The following is a 23,285-nucleotide window of genomic DNA, read 5'->3' as shown; positions in this document are numbered from 1 at the left end:
AGCACAGATACTCTGTTCATGGCCACTGGCTGGGTGAGACACTTCTGTCCCTTCCCAGAAATAAGAAAGAAAGCATCAGGGTGGGGTGGCCGTGGTACAGGTTGCCCAGAGAAGCTGTGGCTGCCCCTGGATCCCTGGAACTGTCCAAGGCCAGGCTGGATGGGGCTTGGAGCAAGCTGGGCTAGGGGAAGGTGTCCCTGCCCATGGCAGGGGGTGGCACTGGATGATCTGCAGAACTCCAGCTCAACCTCCTCATGCACCCAATTCCTGACCTAGAAGCTGTCTTTCACTAGCAAGGGAAAAATGTGACTTCTATGGTTACCATTCAATAAGTTATTCAAGTCAGACTCTGACTCTGCTAAGAAAGAATCAGTCATGGACTCAGATCTTCAGGAATGACAAATCCTGTACCTAGACTAAAGCATGGGCCAGAAGATGGTTAACAGCAGGTAGAACCTCTGACAGTAAAACAGGGAACGATTAACAGCCATGAGATGGATCCCAGAACAGCTAAATGATACTGCTGACACCAGTACAGCTCTATAAATGGGAGCCTTTCAAAATCCCTTCTGTCTTCTTGATCCTCTGACTCCAGAAGCTACTTTAAATTTCCTGTGTTAAAGTTATGGTCTTTGGCCCACAGCATGTGGTTAAACTACCACACATAAAAAAGACTGAGACGCACATTTTGCCAAAAATTTCTCCCTCACTAAGTATCAGCTAAAATCTACACTCAAATTCCTTCGAGCAGCTGATACAATTTTCTGCTCATGACAGCACTTAAAGCCTATTTTACACAAAAGCAATGTACTGAGCTCACAATTCCAAACCCAGCATCTCCCAGGGAAGAGAAGGAGCACTGAACTGTCCTGAAGTTTGTTGAACAACTACTTTGTCTTCAGGTAACACCTTTGGGAATTCTTACTCTGAGATCCGCTGGGAGAGCAAGCTAGCTCTCAGAAAGGCTGGGAAAAACACCATGGGGGTTTGGTGGACTCAGTACCAAGGCACCTGTTTTAAGAATAACAGTACCAAGGCAGCTTATTCACAGCTGACTTAACTTTCAGACAGGTATCTGGGCAGATCCAGAAATTTCATTTCTGAACAGTCTTTCAGATAATTCCTGACACTTTTAAAAACTGTATTTAAAGATTTACAACTTTATCTAAAAACCACTTTGTGTATACTAACAGAATCTGGAGCAGAAAAAATGTGAAGCTGACTACGGTTTTATCTCCTATCACTTTACCTCTCCAGATGGACAAGACCTGGATCACAGTGAAACAGATGTTTTCATCCCATGTTCCCAGCTTCCTAGTACCACTAAACCCCTCAGTTTCTAGTTTCATTGTACCTTCAAACCCTGTTTTCTACAGGACTTCAGAACTAATGTTTTATTGCTTTACAGGACAACAGAAGTGAGGAATCACTTTTCTTACTGAACAGATTTTTATTTTTAGGAAATGAGTCAACTATGCTGGTACCCAGTGACAAACATAAAGACACATATATAAATACATGAGGGGGTTGTGCAACTCGTAGTCTTTGAACTATTCCAGGATTTGTGGAGGTAAAGACAGTGCAGTACTGTACATCACTTAAAATGTTATTTTTTTCACTAAGGATTTCACCTCTGTTTCAAGTGTCGTGGTACCCTCCCCTGGATGGGCCAACTGCTCTACCACTGTGATATATTTTAACATGTATTTTACTTTCTATTTCATGCAAGGTTAAGACTCCCACATACACCTTCCAGAACATTCATGGTGCTGGGAGAAAGACAATCCTGTGACACTCACCCCCAAACACATCTCCGTTCTGGTAGTTCTTGCCCTTCTGAGTTTCCTCTTCGTTTTGAACAGTAGACACATGCTTGGCGGAGGCACAGCCCATAGCTTCATTCAGACAGCTCCAGCTGGACCGAACCACAGATCATCTCTAGTGACGTCCACTCATCCTTGCAGAAATAATCCACCTTCCTGCTCGGCTCTCACGTCCCTTTCACCTAAACATGGCCAAAGAGAGAGGAAAACATTCACACAAGGTACCCTCTACGTGAGGAGCTTCAAGGAGATAAAAAGTGGGGTTTGTGAGGAGGAGCACAAGGGCACAGACTCCATGGCCTGAGGCTGCTAAAAGCATATTCCATAACATCTGGTACAGGCAGGTCACGATAAAGGTACCTCCACTCTGCCCTGGGACAGAGCACAGCAGTTGAACTCAAAGCCTCTTCCAGCCTGATTCTTTAATCCATGGCTTGAAGAAAGTAACACATAGATCTGTTTCCCACCCAGCCAGCTATTCCCACAGAACGCAGAGAGTTTTGGGAGAGGAGATAAGTAACTGTCAATATCTGCTCCTCCTGCTCCTTTTACCAATCTACCCATGAAGCCAGATTTCTTACAAAGCATTTTACTGATTAAGAGCTGCTAATTCCAAGTGTTCAGACAGAATAACCCCTCTCAATCAATTAAAGATCTTATGTTCCCAGATGTGAAAGGTGATAGCCAGCTGTATTATCTTTTCTCTACATGTTCATTATTCTACTCAATCCATAAAACCTCCACCACTCAAAGAGACAACTATCCCCATTTTAAGATGGAACTCCCTGAATAGTCAAGATGTCACATAAAACAAAAGGGAAACACTGTTCTGCACTGTTTGTTCTGCGCTGGAACAAAAACTACCTCAAAGTTTGGTGAGCTGACCTGGTTTGCCTTTGCACCAGCCAAACTTTTCAGAAGAGAGAAAAGCGAGAAACTCCCCTTTTTGCCAAGTTTTTTAGTTCAGCTATAGCATAAGATCATATACACACATTTCTTAATTCATTACTTCTGAACATGTACTTTTTGCTCCATGCTGACCACAAGAATTTTATGTGTAACACAAGACAAGCACTCTTACCTAGGATAGGGAGAGCTGGAGCAAGATGCTCTTTAAGGTCCCTTCCATCCCAAAGCATTCTAGACACAGCAGTATCCATCCCAGCAGAAATGTATAATCCCAAGGGAAATCGTGAGGTTCCTTTCCCTGAGCACTCAGCACCAGCAGCACACCTGCCCCATGCCCAGGCAGCTCAGTGACACATGAGGACATGGTCTAGGAGGCCTCTGCTTCTGCCTCCAGAGGCATTTCCCTGCCCAGCCCCAAAGCCACGGACATGAGGATGTGGCACCCAGGCTCAGAGTGATTCCGTTTCTGCTACTGCAACCCGTGGCTTTCACCAAGCAAGGGGAAGGACTCTGGATGCAGAACCACCTCTAACTCCTACTCACAGCCAGCTTCCCCCTTCTTTGCACAGAGCAGTGCTTCTCTCCACTTGGCGAGGGCGTTCTAGAACATACAATGTATATCTGCTAGCAGCCACCCCTCCCTGTCACCCCTGTACAGTTTTATGTTCAGTACATCCCCCAACATGCTCTACTCCTTTTTTCCTTCTCCCATATATGCACACCTGAGCCTGAACTTCTCATTGCTCCATTCTTCTCTTCCCCATTAGCTACAGCTAATTATGCAGCCCAAAGCACAGGATTTTATAGGATCATAGAAAAGCTTGGGTTGGGAGGGACTTTAAGCTCATCTCATTGCAACCTCTGCCATGGGCAGGGACACCTTCCCCTAGCCCAGCTTGCTCCAAGCCCCATCCAACCTGGCCTTGGACACTTCCAGGGATGGGGCAGCCAGTGTTTTGGGAACTTAGACCAGGCATTGATGCTGCTAGTGGAAGGGAGTGAGCACACCCTTCTGGAGCTATTTTTTTAACCCAACATGATCATGTAACTTTTTTCTTTCCCCCGCAGGAAAACCTAGATTTTACAGGAAAAGTCAGTATAAAGCCAGGGAAGTTCCTCAGTTTTCACAATTCAGGGAGGGTCACAGCTGACAGGTCATCCTCTCGTGTCCAAGTGGCAGCCTGCACTAAGATCTTCATCTCACTGTTGAGATCTAAACAAGGATCTAAAGGGATTTAAAGCAACAGCCATGCTGTGCTTGGAGACAGGTAAAGACACACAGGGGTGTGGGAGATGGAGGAGAAACAGGAAACTGGGAAAGGGAACTGCTACCTGGGCTGGAAATGAAATGGGGACTTACCTTCCCAGAGGACACAAATTTGGTTAAAGACAAGAGCTTTTAATGGACCAGCTGAAACAAATGAGGGGGAAGACATGACCAACAGAGTCCTTGCTTCAGATTTCAGAGAAAAGCAGGAGCCTCCAGGTAGACAGGGCCTGAAAACACTGACTTCTGAGTTAAAATACAACCATTAGTATTATTCCAGGGAAAAGGGTGTGGCCAACTATGGGAAAAGGAGCAAGGGAAGGCTTGATGTAACCCTGGAAAGGACGTGAAGGTGTTTGGGTGAGACCTAGGTAGGAGGCTGTCCGTGGGGGAATCACTGCCCACCACAGCTCAGCACCTCTGAGCAGCAGAACTGCAAGCACAGAAGTACCTGTTGAATGAATTATGCTCCTGCCTTATTCAATTATTTTTCCTGTTTCTTTTTCTGTCTCTTAGCAGGGACCATTTACAAAAGGGAAAACAGCTGCTTAGTAATAAAACCCAAATGTATTTCACAAAGGAGCAGTGGGTCAGGTTTTGGTAGGAAGTTTTTTTGTGAAGCCTTATACAGCCAACGTGCAGCACAACGAATTGCAAAATATTTAATTACTGATTAGTGCCCAGGACAGTGATGGTCCCAGGACCACTGAGGTGCAGGAACAATCAGGAGCAACAAGACACAGAACAGGAATACAGAAGGATAAAGCTCTTTGGGGAAGAAAAGGAAAAAATATCCACAGTCAAATCTCTCCTGTAGCATTTTGGTAGCACATATCAACCTCTAAAAATACGGTCACGTTTGAAAGCACACTCTGATTAAAGGAAACAGATGGGGATACAAGAACTGGAAGTTTCACCTTTTATATTAAAGAACAGCAATCACAGCAGCACCTGAAAAAGCCATACAATTAATAGTTGGGTTATGGAGGCAACTTCTCCTAGTACCAATAAACTGGGCTGAGAAAGGTACTGCACAATGACCTCCAAGGTGAGTCTAACACACATTTCCAGGCATGTTCCTTGGACTGCTGTTAACTTAGTGCTGTGAGACACTTCGACATGGATACCTAAACACAACCCAGGGATGGCAGAGGATTTAATACAAAGACCAGAGTAGGAGAAAAGCAGCATTAATTTTACAGGGGATGAAATTTGAGGTACAGGGCAGCACCATGCGCTCCAGCCTTGGGAAACCTCACCTGCCTGAGGACCGGATCCCTCAGGGATGAGGTTTGGGAATCACTGAGAAGTGAGGTGCTGGTCCTCACTCAGTGGAATGCCTGGCAAAGCTTTGGGGATGTGAAACACAGCACTTGACACAGCAGCAGAACAACACATCCGTTCCTCCTCCCCCACTTCTGCACCAATGTAATTTTTTCCTTTTGTCTTCCACAGCATTTTGGGGGCACACAGATTTTCAGAAGCCAAAAATAAAAAGAAGAAGAAAACCTCAACCATTTGCAGTTCACGTTCACCACCCACCATCACTAATTATCAAGATTTGAGAGGCAATTTGCAGGCTCCAATCTGAAAAATGCTAGTGAGAAAAATCTCTTGGGCAGATCAAAAGTGTCTACACCACCCCCAAATGAAATGCAGCAGGTTGAGGATTAACATCTTACATGCGGGTCAGGAGAAGACTAGAGACACTCTCAAATGTTGTACTTTGTCCCTCAGGTTTCTTCTGAGCTAAAAACAGGGGAACTCAACTCTTAGAATAGAAATTACCTTTGGAAACCTTAAGCAATTCCTTTTTTCCTTCTTCTGAGCAATGTCTGTGATGTGTTTTTTCTTTTACCAACTCTTTCAACACTTTGTTAATCCACTCATTATGCCCTCACCTCTCATTTCTGATGGTCAAAGGCTGCATCCTTGACAAAACACATTTTGCTTCCACAAACACTTCATACAAATGGAAGACCTCCAGTGTTTTACAACAAGTGCATGTTAATTCTTCTATTACCACCGGTGTATTTGTTTTCATCTTTATTACATTGAGATAACCAATCTTTCATCATCTTCAGGCTACAAATACAATCTACAATACAAATCTAAAAGTTTCTTCCCGTGTTGACCATACAGGAAATCAGGTTAAAATTTCACAATGCTCAAGAGATCAAAGCAATGAGTTTCATGCAACCATAAAAAAACCCTAAGCTACGAAGAAACACCACACTGGCTTTTCCTATGAAACAACCTGTTCCAGGCAGAACTCAAGGATTTAACTTACTGCTGTTAATTACATTTATTTCCTATAAGAAATAGGCCTGTTTGATCTCCATTTCAATTTTTTTTCCTAAAAAGAAGAAAGCAGAAATGAATTCTGAATTTGTCCTGCACAAGGGCTGCTGGTAGTTAGCACCTGGAACTTCTCCATTGCGACATCCGTCTTTCTCAGCTACCCTCCACCACAAAAGACAGTTTTTTGGGTTTTATTCAACAGCCAAAAGAGACATTTTTAGAGCCAAAAAGATATCACTTTTTGCCTTTGAAGCTCACCAATGGCCTAAGGAGGGAAGGAAAAAATGATTTTTAAAAAAGTGTCATATAAGGTCTCTTTCTCCTCCTTCAAATTATTCAAATTGGCATGAATAGTGCAGTTATATTGAAAATTAACCCGCTAACTTGCTAAATGAGCAGGGCTAAATGAACAGCAGAATGAGAGGTGCAAACACTCTGGAGCAACATCTTCCAGTGACATAAGGGGAAGAAGAAAAGTCAAAGTGAGTGGTGATTTCTGTTCTTTGGGAGCCATGGACAGAACACACTCCCCTCACCCACTGGTACAAACAGCCATAAAATGAAGCATTTTCTACCATTCTATGAATTGTTTGTCCCTGTGATGCACAAGTCCTGTGTTTATTACACACTTCAGCCTCCTACTGGAAAGGAGGCTGTCCCAGAGAGCCAGGTGAGCACAGCAGTGACTGCCTGGAAGGGGAGGGAATCAGCTCCATGCTGTAAAACCAGGAGCACAGGGAAACACACCATGGCTTTACACTAAACCAGCACTGACACTGCACCAGCCCAGCTGCCCAGTCCCACGGAGAGCTGCCACATGTCCTCTCCTGGGAAGCTGCGCTCAGCACAAACCCCTTTTCCAAGAGAAAACAGGGATTCTGCAACTAGACAGCTAAAAAAACCCAGCACTACAGAGAAGCTCATCTACCTAGTTTTTCCCAACAGGGAGTGCCTGATTTGAATTAATTCTACTGATTCATATCGTCAGCTTAATACAGGACAGCCTTTGCTCCTCAGCTTAAGCTGAGTCTTAGATTACCTTTTTCATCAGCAATATTAGCTTATTTTCTTTTCTTTTGTTTGCAATCAGCATTTCGCTGATCCAATACATAGGGGTTTGATATATTAAAGCAACAAGTGATTTCCAAATAGAAAAGCTCTCAACAACATGATACTTCCCAGGAGCATCTTCTGCTTCCTCAGATTTTTAAGGAGAAATACCACCAGTAAATCCAAGGAAGATTTCACAAACATCACAGAGTAAAATACAAATATGGAAGGGAATGTGAATGGCATTGCAATCATCCTCTTCATTCACACAGGGTGAAATTGAAGTAAAATCAGTGTGAAAAGCCCAGCAGCACAAGAGATCTCAGTCATACAACTTACCATTTCTGCTGTTTCCAAAGAAAATTACATTCTGAATTTTTTAACTCTTAGATACTTTAAGAGTAGTGATACAAAGATTGCCACCATCATTACAGAATGCATTTCTAATATTTAACAATTTTTTCCCCCTTTCTATGAGAATTAATAGACAAAATATTAAAGATAAATGAGATTTAATTGGCTGGCAACACTGTAGAGTATCTGTTTCTGTTTGCAAACAGAGATTGCCTGTTTCAGGTGAGAACTAAAACTTTTCAAACATATTTCATCTGCACCACCTTTTCCAAACCAGTAGCGGTACCAAAGCTTGTCTTTAACATAGAAGCTGGTGCTACTCAACCAGATTTCCAAAGATTCAGGACATTTATCCTCAATACTTTGCAGAAAAAACAAGCACTTTTCATAAAAAATAAGATTATATGACAATGTGCTTCTGCAGCAGAGATTGCTGTGGTTGTTAGGAGGACATGACCGAGAGATGTTCACAGAATCCCAGAATGGTTTGAGTGGAAAGGGACCTTAGAGAGCCCATCCCATCCCACCCCTGCCATGGGCAGGGACACCTTCCCCTAGCCCAGGTGGCTCCAAGCCCCGTCCAACCTGGCCTTGGACACTTCCAGGGATCCAGGGGCAGCCACAGCTTCTCTGGGCAACCCGTGCCAGGGCCTCGCCACCCTCAGAGGGAGGAATTTCTTTCCAGTATTCCATCTAACATTGCCGTCTGGCAGTTTGAAGCCATTACCCTTGCCCCATACTAAAAAAGACTACAGTCAACACCAGATAATTGAAAACCCACCAGCAACTACCATGAGGGATCTGATTAAAAGCAACAAGACCTTTCCACTGACTTTAGGTGGCTTGAGGTCACGTCCTAAATCTCCAGTTTCAGGGAACAAAGATTGTTTTGTGATTTATGTGAAAATGCAGTGCTGGTTGTGGCAGCCCAGGCTGATGTGAGACACTAAACAGGACTACGGAAAAGTCAGGTTCAATTCCCAGTACATGACTTTCTTGTGTATCTAAGAATAATCTCCAGCACTTATTGTAATGGGAAGGTAGCAAGCACCTGTAAAGTATAAAAAAAGCCAGCAATAAGCTCTCCTATTTAATTTTATTTCTGTCTTCATGGTTTAAGAGCAAGATGTGCTTTACTGAGCAGGACAGAGTAAAAGGCCCTGAGGTAGAGGAACAGTGATTTATACAGTATTTTGTACACATCTAAGCACAGGTCTGAGCATCATCTCCGTTTTGAAGACTCATTCCCGTCTCTGCCTTAATAAAATAGTTTAAAGATGCAACCATTACACCTAAGCAGTTCCCACCATCATGTCAAATCAGACTAAAATAAATGACGTAGAAGCTGCCACCACATCATCAACAAGACCCACTACTTTGGAGGAAAACCTTGAGGGATAATTATCACACTGAAAAAACAGCCTTGTTCTCCTGAATTCCTCTTCTTCCCACCAGGGCTGGGGATGCATCTCCAAATGTCAACACTGACTCTGGCCTGGAGCTGAGCTCTTTTTAGGACTGCCCCTCTCCCAGAAAAAGCAGTGGTTTAACAAGTCTCCCCTAAAAATGTGAAGCACATACTTCTTTATTTTAACAGGAAAAGCATCAGTGGTCTAATACCACCCACTAGTGCAGTAGTGAAGACCTGGAATTTTAAGACTTGAATGTCTGATCTTCATTCTTCATTCTTTCACAACTTAGATTTTTTTCCCAAACTACTTCTTAATCTTTCCTGTGTGCCACCATGAAGGTAGAAATAACCACAGCGAGATGGGTCCTAATGCAATTATCTGTAATTGCATGTTTGCAGGGACTCACCTCCCTTTAGACCCACTGATCTATCTTAACAGCTCTACAACAGAAAGCCCCACAGTGCTGACTAGTTATTCCCTAGAAAATCCTTAAAAATATCCACAAATGAGATTACAGACCCCAGCATGTCCCTCCGTCTCCAGCTCCATCAGTGAATGATGAACACATACACAGCAGCAATTCACCTCTGCTCAAAATCCCAGCACAAAATTACCCCGCCTCTCCTCGGGAAACTGCTTTAACTCTGCCTTGAATACACACTCCCCAGTTATGCTGTGAGCTTCCAGCTTCCACCCAGAGACCTGTCCTTGTACCCTGGTAAGCTTGGCCAAGCAGCATGTTTGGGCCAAATTCCTGCCCACAGAGGAAGATGGAAGCAGCTGCAACCTGGAGAGGGGGGGCTGGATGTCCCTGGATGCCTCTGCATCCACACAGCGCCCACGACCCTCCCCCCACCTTGCTTCCAAGGCATTTTTCATCCAAAGAGCTGCAGCAGGAGCTACTTTATGTGCCACTGAGGATAAACTTAACACAGAATAACTGAGCTATGCAGAAGCCAAGGGGCTGAGATGCAGGGGACCTGCTGCGAATGTGTCAGCAAGGAAACATTTGCTATACGCACATCTGCTGCTGCTGCCGCCGCTGTCCAATTAGGAGATGGAGCAGTTTCAAGGGGCCTCCTTTTTTTGCAGATGAGCTAGAGAAATAAGAAATCTTTCTTCCCTAACCTGATAACACTTAAATGACAAAATAAGAGATGCTGCTCAAAACCACAGGAGGTGACTCATCCAGGCTGCTGTGGAGTGATCCCAGCACAGGCACCCATTCCATGCACGTCTGCCTCCTCCATGGCTGAACCAACAGCTGCAATCTTGCTAAAAATCAGCAGGTAAAATTCAGGATAAGAGCTAACAAAGCAGCTCACTTCACTCTTAGCTCTTCTGAACAACTGCACAGGGTTCAGCATTTCTACTCGGTTTTTCTTTTATGATTTCCTAACTGTAGTCCCATGGAAATGGAACAAGCAGGGATGAAAGGGAAGCACACTGCAATCTGCATTCCCAAAACGACACTGCTGATTGCTCCCTCCTGCTTTGCAAGGTAACTCCTCAACACCAAGGAGGAGAACACAGACAGGATTTTTGGTGCTGAAGGCCACGCTACTGGAATGTTTGTGCTGCTATGGCTTGATCCAAGAGCCCTATGCCATATCCTATCCAATCTCATACCCTATCCCACAGGTTATCCCTGGGAATCCCCAGCTGGGAGGGGGCCTGAGAAAGCAGGCTGTGATCTGAGCAGCAGAGCTTCAGACACCTCAAGCCCAGAACAGGCATCTGGAAAAACACAGGTGAGAGAGGAACTGGGTTCTTCTCCTGTAAAACCAGTTGTGATCCATTCCCTACTTTGATCCCACCTCCCCATCCAGCACTCACGCAGGGGAGCGTCTGGACATCCCTGATGGAGGCAAAAACATTTCCTTACTCCACTCCTTCAACACAGATTTAGGAGCTTACTCCAGTCCCAGCTTTGGGCAAGGGCTTTTTCCCTTTTTTTTCATTTAAAAAAACGTCTTAGAACATCATCAGTTACAGTTCCATGCTGAGATGTTGAATGCATACATCCATAACCAAGCCTAGATATTCACAAAATAAGATCTAAACCATGTTTCAGCCTATGATATAAATAAATGAGCAGCAGACTAGCCAAAACCAATTGCAATATTTTCAGTTCATGTTAACACCGTCGTAACTCAAACACAACCAGCCAGGGCAGAGCTGGATCAGTGGCACAGGAGTAGCGAGGGCTGCAGATCTCTCCTCCCACTGATGACAATGAGCAGCCAAGTCAGCAACAGACCTCACTAGGATTTAAAACACAGAAACCAGGTTCTGTCTTCTTTCAGCTACCTACATCTTATTCTAGCTGGTAGCATCCTGTCTCTGTATTCTGACTTAAGGTTACGTTTCCCAAAAGTGACCCCAATAATTTTCTGTGTATAGGGAGCTGGGTCCTATTCTACATTTCATAGACCTGTACAGTGCTCTTCAGCTTTGAGCCACAGTTTAGGGACCTGTTTAAACTCAAAAACCACCATTTAAAACCGATTGTGTATAAAGCACAACTTTCTGTTTCATGGTGTAAACTTTTCCTGGATACCACTTGAATTTATTTAAACCAAATAGCATGCAGAATAGTGGTAATGAAGCAATTTTTGGTACATAAAGAGGTTTAAGAGAGAGCATTTATACCTCACCCACAAATCCCAGCTCAGCAAAACTTCTGCAGACCTGAAGCAAAGGGACACAGCATCCTTTTGGAAACGCCTGTTAGATACTGGGTTAAATACTGGGTTAGATTCAGCCCCAGTGCATGCAAACACCAAGCCAGTGCTTCCTGCATGCATAGCGTGGACGCAGGGACTGCTGAAAGCATTAAATAATACAAGTTATCCTCACAAAGAGTGTGTGCGCCTGCACATCTCTGCAGGAACAGCAGAGGGTATAAACTAATCTGTGCTGTTCACCACCAAAAACTGAAACTGGAGCTGACCTGGCAACCAGGAACCACCCAAAACTATTTTAAGTCCTGCTTCCAACTCCCTTTAGGCAGCACACAGAATGTAACCCATCGAAGAAGGAGCAGGGGGTCACACATCAGTCCAGCTGTGAGACTGGGAAGCTTCTGGATGCAGGGAGGTGAACTGCTGGCTCATGGTCCTGCAGTTGTGAAAGGTGTATCACTGAGCAGGGGCAGGCTGGAGGAAATAATCCTGAAAGCACAGGGCAAATGGAGCGTTCTCCCATGCCCTCCCACCGCTGCCCAGCCACGCTGCTGAGCCCACACTGGCATTTTTCTGCCAAAGCAACACGTGAATAGAAGGGGGAAAAAAGCCCAGTTGAAAACAGCCTCACAGCAGTCAAAGCAAGGAGAAAAGCCATACAGACAGGGAAAAAATACACATTCTGCTCAGCTGTAGGAGCAGAGAAAAAATGTATTATAAATAATTGAAAAGGCTTCCAAAGACCATTGAGTACAATCAGTAGGAATTGAAATGTAATAGGATTTTATTTAAGAATTGTACTGTCAGAACAATACAAATGGCTACAGGATCATAATTCATATGGATTTAAACCCAGGTCAAAATAGGCCAGAGCAGACATCCAAACACTCTAAAGCTCTGCAGATGCTCGTGCAGTTTTCTCATGAAGAGAGAACTGATGGGGAGAAGAGTTAATGCAACACTGTTCAATTTGTGAGAGTGGGACAAAATAATACAAGGCCCCTGAAGAAATTAGAAATACAGATTGCAAAGACTGAGACGACTTCAAAAAGCAAGGAGGACGTGAGTGCACAGTCTGTTTGGCTGGCCTTGAGGAAGGACTGAGCAGGGACTGGCTCCAAGAGTATAAATGCATCACCCAGGCTGGCCCACACTGGGACCCTCACTCACACCTGAGGGCAGAGGACAACATCCACAGGCAAGTGAAAATTTCACCCACCATACCGTTTTCATCATCTTGAGGACAACATTGTCTCATAAGTATTTTCCAAGGTCTTCCACTGTACTCCAAGCAGAACTCCTTTCTCATGGGGACCAACTGAACTGACCCTCTAGGAGTTATTTTGAGTCCTTCTCCTTCTGCCCACAAGGATTCTCCTTACAATTACTTTATTATTCAAATGTTCAAATACTGCTCCTTTTCCAATTCAGTGTCCACACATCAGGGCCTTAGTTATTATATAGTGTCACTAGGTAAGGGGCCAAGGAACAACATGTACCTCTATGAACTACCCACACAGCCACAAAGAATCGCTAACGCCATCTCAACAGCCTTCAAACTTTACGTACTTTGGCCTGCTGGTAATTTGGGCAGAAATTACATGAAAACCATCACATTTCAAAGGTGTTTATACTCAAGTGTCCAAGGCCAGGCTGGATGGGCTTCTGAGCAACCTGGTCTAGTGGAAGGTGTCCCTGCCCATGGCAGGGCGTGGAATGAAATGAGCTTTAAGGTCCCTTCCAACACAAACCATTCTGGGATTCACTGATTCAACAGCACAGCATCAATTTGGGGTTTTTGATAGCCTCTCTAAAAGGTTGTCAAGGTTTTATGACCTCCCCAGGCACTCGTCTCAAAAGACTTTTTAACCCTGGCACATTTATTACTTTGGGAAGTGATACAGTGTTGCTTAAATTCCATTTATATCTTTGTTCCTTCTTTTGTTTTGTTGTTATTTCCCTCCTTGAGTCCAGCAAGGACTAACTGCAGTAACTCGAGGTCTCCATGTCCAGCTCTGCCAGCCCAGCAGGACCATTCCACTGCCCAGGGTCTGTGATTCCCTGTGACAGAGATGCTTGGACACAGCTGCATCCCACATTAAAAGGCAGCCCCAGCAGCTGGAACTGTCAAGCTCACAGGCCCCTTCACTCCCACATTCAGCTTTCTGCACATGAAAATCACAGCTGCTTTCCTGAGAGTCAATTGTGCAGTACCTTTATAGGCTTACTCTCCCCCTTTAAGGATCAAGTGTGAGGAGGATTTCTTTTTAAAATTAGAAAAAGAAATAAGTTTATGAAGGCTAAACCAGGCTGGCTCTCTTAGATACACTTTTATTCTGTTAGGAAAGCAATACTGAGACTAAATTCAAAAAACATTGAATTAGATATTAAAAAGAAGAAGAAGGGGGGAAAAAAGGAAAAGGGGAGAACCAATTGTGCAATGTGATTGCACCACACAAACCCAGCTTTGAAACAGTGCAGCTACAGGGCCCCAGGTATAAACCAGTGCTGTGCAAGGTCCTGCAGACTGTGCACCTCCCTCCCAAACCCATGCCTGCGATGGTCACGGCTGCGCACGGAGCCCATAGCTGGAAGCTGATTCAATGTTATTTGTAAGAAAAACCATTTAATTGAGCCCAGTTTCCTAGAACAGCATTTAACTCAAAACAACACAACTGTAAATGCTGGTGTCATTTATAGCACCTGTAAATCATCCACTGCCAGACAACTGATAAACCCAGGCTCAGGAAAATCAGCATCCAGAGCAATATGCACCAAAACGCCATAAATCCTTCAGTCACGATTACTGTATTTTTCCATCCCCGTATTACATGCAAATTCTGTGCAACTGAATTACAATACTGTAGCTGAGCACTTGCCAATTATACTTTAAACGGACTATTTAAAGGTGCCTTTATCCCACTGCAAAAAACATCCTCAGGACAGAAACAGCAGAGAAGCATCCACCCCAGAAATTATCTTCTCTCTTCACTTTGTTTCTCTTCAGTTGCATTTTTTATAATTAACAATTACATGACGGAGAGCCACTATTTTCTCATCTACAGTGAATCATTTAATACATATGTCAGCGCTCATAAAAAACCCTTACTGCATCCAGGTGAAGTTGACAACCTCAAAACTCCAAAGGCTAAATCCAGAACATCAATGTGAGAGCTTGAAGTTAAAAAACAGCAAGGACAGAAACACTGTGTCTGGTTCATCAAGAGCGACCAGTTTCTGTTCAAGGCCAGGCTGGACAGGGTTTGGAGCAACCTGGGCCAGTGGAAGATGTCCCTCCCACGGCAGGGGGTGGAATGAGATGGGGTCCCTCCCAACCCAAACCATTCCAGGATTCTATTACAGGTTTTAAAAGATGCTGAAATAAAAACTAAAGATCTTATGTTTTCCTTATTTTTTTTTTCCTCACTTGCCCTTGGCTAAAAGGGAAGCAAAATCTAAGTGCTCAGGTTTACCAAAAACGCTGTTAAGTTTAAAACCAAAAAGAAAAAAAACTCAGGACATTCTGCCTGGAAATCATTTTACTTTCCTTTCTGATAGGCAGCTTTCTGTAATGCAACACCCCCTCATCTCCTTACTTTGCTGTGTGGTAACACCCGAGTCCTTCCTATTTATGACACCACCATCACCACCCCAGAAGGGCTTTTTCAACACAGCCAGACCCAGTGCTTGGCTTAGGAATTCACATGGAATCCAAGCAGCACAAGAAGCAGTTTTGATAAGGAATTAGGTGAAGTCAGCTTTGTGTTGCACCAATACCATCCCGCCTCCTCGCAGTGAGATTATGTGAAGTAGTGACTGCTTATTGGAATGGAAGAGACCCTCTAAAGTCCACCAAAACACCAGGGAAGGAGAGAAATGCCATGGGAAGAAGGGAAGAAGTTGCCTAGCAACTCTTATTCTGATGGCCAGTTGGGTGAAAGAAGTTGAAAGGATAAAGGTTTAAAGAATTAAACATAGAACCTTTGTATTCTCCAAGGTCCTCAGCTGACCTGAGTCACATTACCCGGATGGTTTTTGATGGGCTAAGTCAGCCTGCGCCAGCTACGGATGCAGGACAAAATTAACAGGAATGAGCAGCTACCCAATGAAGAAATAAAGCAGCAGCAACCTTGGGAAGGCAGCCTTGATCACCTTCAGGATCTACACAAAGCAGCCACTTGGATTTCCATACCCAAATGCCAACAACTTCCCCCCAAGCAGCCCAAAAAGTGAGTTTCTGAGGAAGCACCAGGGATCAAACTTTAAATACATCCAAGATGTCAAACCAGGACCAGCAATCCCTGGGGCGTTTGGCAGCCAGCACCAGCTGGAACGGAGGCTGTAACCCCAACAGCCCAGCTACTCCTCTCTTTTTAGGCAATAAGATCTTGTACAGGCCTCTGAACTCAAAGAGCCAATGGTAACATTAAGTTAAAATGTGACAGGAGGAATGGTGTGGGTGCTCACAGATCCCACGGCTTAAAGCTGGGCTTTCCAGCAGGTTCAGCCTGGGCAACACACAGATCCCCCCAGCTGAGATCCAATAAAACAAGGGACTTACTTGATGCAAATGAGTGTTTCTGTAGGTACAGTGGCTTAAAAATAAAAGTATTGATTTTTGCTATTATTTGACACAGAAGATCAATCTGCATGTGACCAGTGCATTTCAGTCCATAACATAACTGATAAAAGTGTAATGCAACATTAATCTTCACTTAGGGTTGTTTAAGTACCTTATGGGGAAGGGGGGTGGGCAGGATCTGATTTTATATAAGCCAAAGTACAGCCTCAGAGAGGGACATTAAGAGATTTTTTTGTCAGTGTAAAAAAACCATGACTGGTACTTCTGAGCATAACGGACTTACTCATAAGGAGAGGAGGAGGTAATCCAATTTTACATCCCAAACTGATAAAATCCAAAACTTTTGTACTTTCAGCATGGCACTTAGTTTCCCTCAATGGTTTGAGAGTGAAAAGCCAGCCCAGGCTGGCAATTTCCCCCTGAGCCCCCAGGACTTCTTTCTCTCCCTGTGAGTGGCCACGCACCCTCATGGAATACCAATGACATGGGATGGCACAACTGGGAACCAAACCAAGGGGCTCAGAATAGGCCAGCACAATGCAGCAGCAAATTCTGTTTATTTTAGCAAATCAAACTAAAGACATGAGGTAAATACATTGCCCTGGTCACTTCTCACCCACTGCACAGTGAGGAGGAATTAATCGGTGTATTACAGGCAGAGCTTGAGGTACATGGCGTGCCCCTGACACTTCCCTGCTCTCCACTTAGCAAGAACATGATTGATTGATTGATTGATACAAAGCCATAAATGATTGACTTACTCACAATTTACCAGGGAAAAATATTCCATTTTCCATCCAAGCCAGCTAGAGTGGGAAACACTCTGGAAAGATCTTGAAAATTACAGACTGATCGGCCTTGCAAGTTGTTTGAAATCAGAATTAATGATAGTGTTTGAAAGCAACTAGAGGAAGACGTTAAAACAAGAAATTTTAAGCTTCAGTCAGGGAAATCAGTGTGCTTGGTTTTTGGGATAAAGAAAATGTCATGTTACTTGAATGTTCAAAAGCCAGGGACAGTGACTTGAAGGAGCTTTATTGGAGAAGTCTGGGAAGTGGCTTGGAAGGAACCTCAGAATGTCACCTGGCCTGCCAGGGGGAAAGGAAGAGGGAAATCCTCACAAGAGCAAATTCACCCTCAAGAAGCTTCACTGAATGTCAGCATAAGTGAAGAACTCCTCCAGGAACATTCCAGAGCCAGAGACTAACCTGCGATTGGAGTGGTCCCTGCCTCCGTTTCGTCCTCATTAATCCCGCTCCAATCACACAGTAATCAACTTCAGTGACAAAAAAGTGCCCCAAAACCCACCAGCATTCATCCTTGAATACAGAGATGGGCTAAACCACATTTCCTGCAAGGAGTGGCCAAGGAAGAGCTATACGTGACGGGTGGCACTAAACTGCAAATTCATCAAGACTAGAGAAAATGGCAAAAGCCCAAGGGGCCGGAGAACAGCCAGACAATTAAGCTGCCTGAACTTGAAATAAACTTATCTTGACAAGCACAAGGTAACACAGATTAGAAGGAATAATGTACAGCTGTGACACAGGCTTTACCAGAGACAACTCAATGACAATGTTTCATTGGGATTCAGAAAACTCGGTGAAACCCTGACAAAAAGTAACACATAAAGCTAGATCAGCACTGTGATATTTTATTTCTTGCCTTCATTTCATTGTTCACCATGATATTCGGAATACCGAGTTGAAATACTTAAAAAAAACTACATCAAAACATTTGTACTAATTTGTATAGCAAGATGAGCTGTAACAGATACAATCCTGATCACCAGAATAAAATGTATCTCACAATCATCTTCACACACACTTTGTTTATGCACATCAACAGTCAACTTGTCTCACCAGCAGAAGGCTTCACCCTGATAGACTAATTCAGTAGATCTCTCACAAATTCTAAAAAGCCCTCTTGAAGGCACAGCACCATTTCACAGCAAGTTCTAGTCACAGAAAACACTCTGGAGAGGTGTCATGATGTAACATCATAACATGCCAGGCAGTTCTTGCAGAATATGCCTGTCTCATACAATCTCTGGTGAAAGCCCCATGAGCCCCTCACTGCTGGGCACTATTAGCAGACCCATGAGCTGCAGCTCCTCTTCCCTTATTTCTACCGACCAGGGGACGTCGTTTACCCAGATTAAATTTTCATGCTCAGCATGAGAGATTCCATATGCACCCCCCAATGCCTTCCCTAAGAGGGAAGAATTTGTATTCCTGAGCAGCATCACAGTCATCTTATGCTTCCAGACAGCTCCTTGCCAACAGCCCTTCATTAAGTCTTCAACTCAACCCTAAGCTTCCCATTCCATGAGCTGCCCTGTCAATGGATGTTTTCCCTGTAAAGAAACATCGTATTTTGTACGAGGAGGCTCAATCAAAATAGCAGAGCAAGGAGAGCTGAAAAACAATCCTGACTGGCACATTTCCTCCCACTTCCCCAGACTGAGGGCAATGCACTCTTCCCACTTGGATCATTTCCTGTTGGTCCCACACACCGAGTCCGTACATTTTTACTCATCTCACAGTAAGAGTTACTCCAATTTCCTTTTTTCAAGGAGTATTTCGGATTGCTTTTTTAGCTTAGAAAACCTCTGGATCAAAACCCTACATGAGGTTTTTTTTTTCCTCTCCTTAGACACTTTATGAAAGTTCATTAGATGTTTCAAACAAACTACTGCTGGCTAGAGGGAAAAGCCCAGCCACCTTCATCTCCTGTAGATACCCCTGCTCTTGGTTCAGAGAGTAAAATTTGTATCTTCCAACTCCCCAAGGTAAATGAGGCAAATCTAGGACAAGTCATGAATGAGAAAGTGAGCAGAAGTTGTGGGTACCTCTGAATATGTGTTCCTGTTCTCCTCTACACCTTCCCCTCTGGCATGAAAATGTCACAAAGATGTATCTGCCCATACAGATACATACAAAAAAATATGTGTACACAGATACATACAAAAAAATATGTGTACACACACACATATAAATAAAATGATATGTAAGTATATCCTATAAAGCCAAACAAAGCATCTAGAAGGCACCAATACACATATTTTTGCTTTTCAAAACCAGGATTCCTAAAAATGCCAGTCCTTACCTCCTCCTCCCATGGTGCCAGGCTCTCTCAGCTCAAATAGATTTAACAGCACTCTGTGCTAGAGCTTCTGTCAGCTGGTTTCCACGACAGAAAACATCTCTCATCCTCTTAAACATCAAAATTGCTTTCCAGTGGGGCTGCAAGGCAAGCTTTAGAACTGCTTTCCTGTTAATTATCCCAACACTGTTTTTTAAAATAATTTCCAAAACTGTTGCAAATACTTCCCATGATTGTAAAAGCTGCATTTATTTATTGCCTTTAACCTAAACCTCAAGTGGTCTTGATTAATATTAATCCAAATGAGATCTCCCCATCTAAATAACAACACTGTATGGAACGTCTAAATTAAAGCATTATACTCTCCTCCAAGGAGCTGGGAAGAACTGCCTGCAGGAGAGGAAGGATGGGGTAGAGGAGGAAGGGCCCATAACCCTTGGTGACACACGCACATCAAGCTCCCCAAGCCCAGGCACTCGCAACGACTCCAGATGAGATTTCAGTAACCCTGGGAAACTTCATTTCTGACAGAAACAGCCCCAGCCTTCAGATTTATGTAATTTCTCCTCAATGCCAAGCAACAGCCAGCAGCCTCTGCTGAGTTGTGTTCTGATGGTTCAGGTTAAGAATAAGCCATGAAATCACAGCATAATTCCAGATGCCAAGCAAAGAAATGGCTGCACCCTACTGGGGTTCTGCTCTCCGTGTGCTTCCAAACATGAGATGACAAATATAAAGGATTGTTCAATGTCTGGCTGAGCAGCAGATTCACATGTCAAAGAGAAGTGTCTCGCAACAGAACAAACAGCTTTGGGTGCAACAAATAATAATTCAGGTGTTAATTAAAACACAGCGCTCCAGGAGCATCAGCTTGGTATCCACTACGAAAGTGCATCACTTGGAAATTGTTTTGTTTGGGGTTTTTCACTAAAAACAAAGGATTTGTCATACACTGACAATATTCTTATTATGCAAAAGAGAACTTTTCATGCTGTACACTACTAAAAACTTTAAAGCAGGAGACAAGGACAAAGTATAAATGCTGACAAACCTACAGTAAAGAACAGTGTCAGAAACCTTCAGATACTAATAATATCCTTTCTTAATTGTAAGCTTCTATTGTTAGAGCTTCACACTATGGTCATGGGAAACAACACACAGGAAAATAAAATAGATTTTAAAAACTGCTCATGCCATTTATAAGCATGATCTATCCTATCCCCTGCAGAAGATAAAGTAAGAAACAGATAATTCTATCAAAATAGCAGGAGAATAGTACAACTTTAAGTCATTTTAAAAAAGTATTAGAAGTCTCTTGCTTGTTTGTTTTTACCCCTGCTTTAAATTTTGCTCTCATCTGCTGAGCAGAATCTTCTTTTCTTGCTTTAGGTAACAAAAGCACACTTGGGAGTTTGATGGGAAGCTCTCACATGACATCTCTCTACACCCAAAAATACTTGTCTCTGAGTGCACATATTTTACTACCTTGAATTCCTTTGCTTTAGTCCCTGCCAAAAACAGTCCTTCCGAAAGATGATGACATATTCACCAAGGGCCTCCTCGATTCGTACCTGCAGCTGCTCAGGCTGTAAGGCCCTGGTGGAGGTGAATTATTTACAAAATTGGGTTTTAGCAACCACAGCTGTCAAAGGAACTTGTCTCGTTTCACCAGGTACAGCACCAGTGAATGCCTGACAAAGGACGTTGATTTGGGGGTGAGCAGTGAAGATAAAGAGTGACTGTACCATTGAATGAGACCAAATTAAAATTCCTGTGCAACCAAAGCTACCTGGCTTATCCCCCGCACAGTCACCCCAGGAGAAGGGAGTCAGCCTGGGATCACACCCCTGCCCCAACTGACCACATCCACACTGCTTCTGAAGCTCTTGAAGGACTTAGGACAACCCCACATGGTATTTTTGATAATCCTTTGAGACAGTTCCCATTCTTTGAGCATTTCTTTAGCCTGATGCTATTTCATTGTCAAGGTTTAATTTTGTAATCGTTCTGGCCTGAGAGAAGCCACAGCTCACCCAGACAGCTGAACCCTGACTCCACTAAACAGGATTCCTGCATTGCTCAGGATTGTCACCAGAAGAGATGCTACAAGCACGTTACAGTATTTATACTGTAAATACTAATTTTAGACTGTAAATGGCTGATACAAATCAGTCCTTCTCTTACATACAGATGTTGCTGGAGTACAGAACATCTATCTACTAAATACCACAACTATCTCTTATTGTTTCACCTTTGAGCTTTCTCCTTGCACCTGAAAATCCCCTTCTGGTGTGTCTGCAGCCTTTCTCACCGTAGCTTTCCTCACGATCAGCCTGTTCTAGAAACATCCTCACAGGTGAGACCAACCACACCTATCCCAGCATGAGTTATTATGTGGTTATTACTGCATGGGCAAGAGGATCATTCCACCAGGACTTAAACATTCCCCTTGTGTTGTGTTACATTACCCAAGAAGACCACAAATGTTTCACCCCAGGTGAAGAACTTTGTCTTCTCCAGAGAGTCTCTGCTCCAACCCTGTGACACGAGGCTGGTGTGGCAATGCCACCTGAATGTGTCTGACTGTCACTGAGCCCATCAACAGCTGCATCATAAATCCTTGGCATTAACAAAGTACAGGTGGAATGTTCAAACCTTGGAATGCTCGAACCTATCTGGAGCTCTCTACCAACCACTGGAGGAGGACTGGGAGCAATATTGATCCTACCTGACTCATCTCCCTGGAAAACACAGTTCCTCTGGGCATCCCTAACAGCCCAAAAATTTGCCATGCAAAAGCGGAAATCTCCACTAATCCCTGGGATCAAAGAGAAGCTTAAAGCTTTAGGGATTTGGCTGTCCTTGGAATGGTGTTGTTACAGAATTGTATGTATGTTAGACCCCTTCACTTATGCCTTTTTTTAATGGCATTTGGAAAAATAGTACCCTAGGTTTATCCTTCAAAATGGAGAGGTGCGGCATTTGAAGTCTGAGGGCTTTATATAAATCATATAATTAGTACTTGGACAAAAAGATCAAGAAAAATTTGTTGCTTTTTTCACTGTTTAAGTGCAGGTATAATTTTTAAGAAAAAGCTGGCTATCTGCCAAGAAAAAAGCTTGTAATAGGAATTTTCCAGGGTAAAAGCATCACGTCCTATTCAGTTTGTAAAATTGTGAGTATTCCTGAAGGCAAGCAAAGAGTCGGGGAGCATCAGTTAAAGGTCTTAATGCTATTGCAATGCAAACAGTAAACCAAAATAAAAAGAAATTTTAGCAGACTCGGTAAAATGCATTTTAACATAGCATCTTAAAAAATTATACCTGCCAGGCATCATGATAGCACAGTTCATTCACTGTGCTTCATGAATAATCTCTCATAAACCAAAAGGTACGAGATTATGTAGCCTACAATTGCCACGAGTGTAATGACCGAAAGGGTGATCACTGCTGACACGTAAGGGGCACAACCTCTTACTGCAATAGAAAAGCACTTTTACAGGAAATAACAATGATTTCAGAGCTGAGGTAGTAAGCTGTGATTCTGCAAAGACTACTAACCTGCCCTATATACAGATACAATTGCATATGAGGCATACAAGCATTTTTCAGCACATTTATCCACTTTTTAAAATAATTTATATTTCAGGAAAAAAGCCAAAACAAAACCAACTCCCCCCTCCTTTACCAAGCAGCCTTAACTTCAACTACAGAGCCAAAGGCACTCAAACTGTAAAAAGTAAGCATGTAACAGGAAGGCAGACTAGAGAATAAAAGCTCTGTGCAGACAATGATAAAT

The 23,285-nt window shown here is 43.4% G+C and overlaps 1 protein-coding gene across 1 annotated transcript in view; it reads right to left on the bottom strand.

The window, feature by feature from the left end:
• The window catches only part of C8H1orf21 (chromosome 8 C1orf21 homolog), a 108,480-nt gene that overhangs the window by 61,934 nt on the left and 23,261 nt on the right, over positions 1-23,285 (bottom strand). The window contains exon 2 of the mRNA XM_039556200.1: positions 1,800-2,005. Coding sequence (XP_039412134.1) covers positions 1,800-1,893 — 94 coding nt within the window. The 5' untranslated portion in view covers positions 1,894-2,005. The remainder of the gene's footprint in view (positions 1-1,799; positions 2,006-23,285) is intronic.

This window comes from Corvus cornix, chromosome 8 (genome assembly GCF_000738735.6).
Source record: "Corvus cornix cornix isolate S_Up_H32 chromosome 8, ASM73873v5, whole genome shotgun sequence".
NCBI lineage: Eukaryota > Metazoa > Chordata > Aves > Passeriformes > Corvidae > Corvus > Corvus cornix.
The sequence above is the reverse complement of the archived record's forward strand: the minus strand, read 5'-3'. Positions and strand labels throughout refer to the sequence as shown.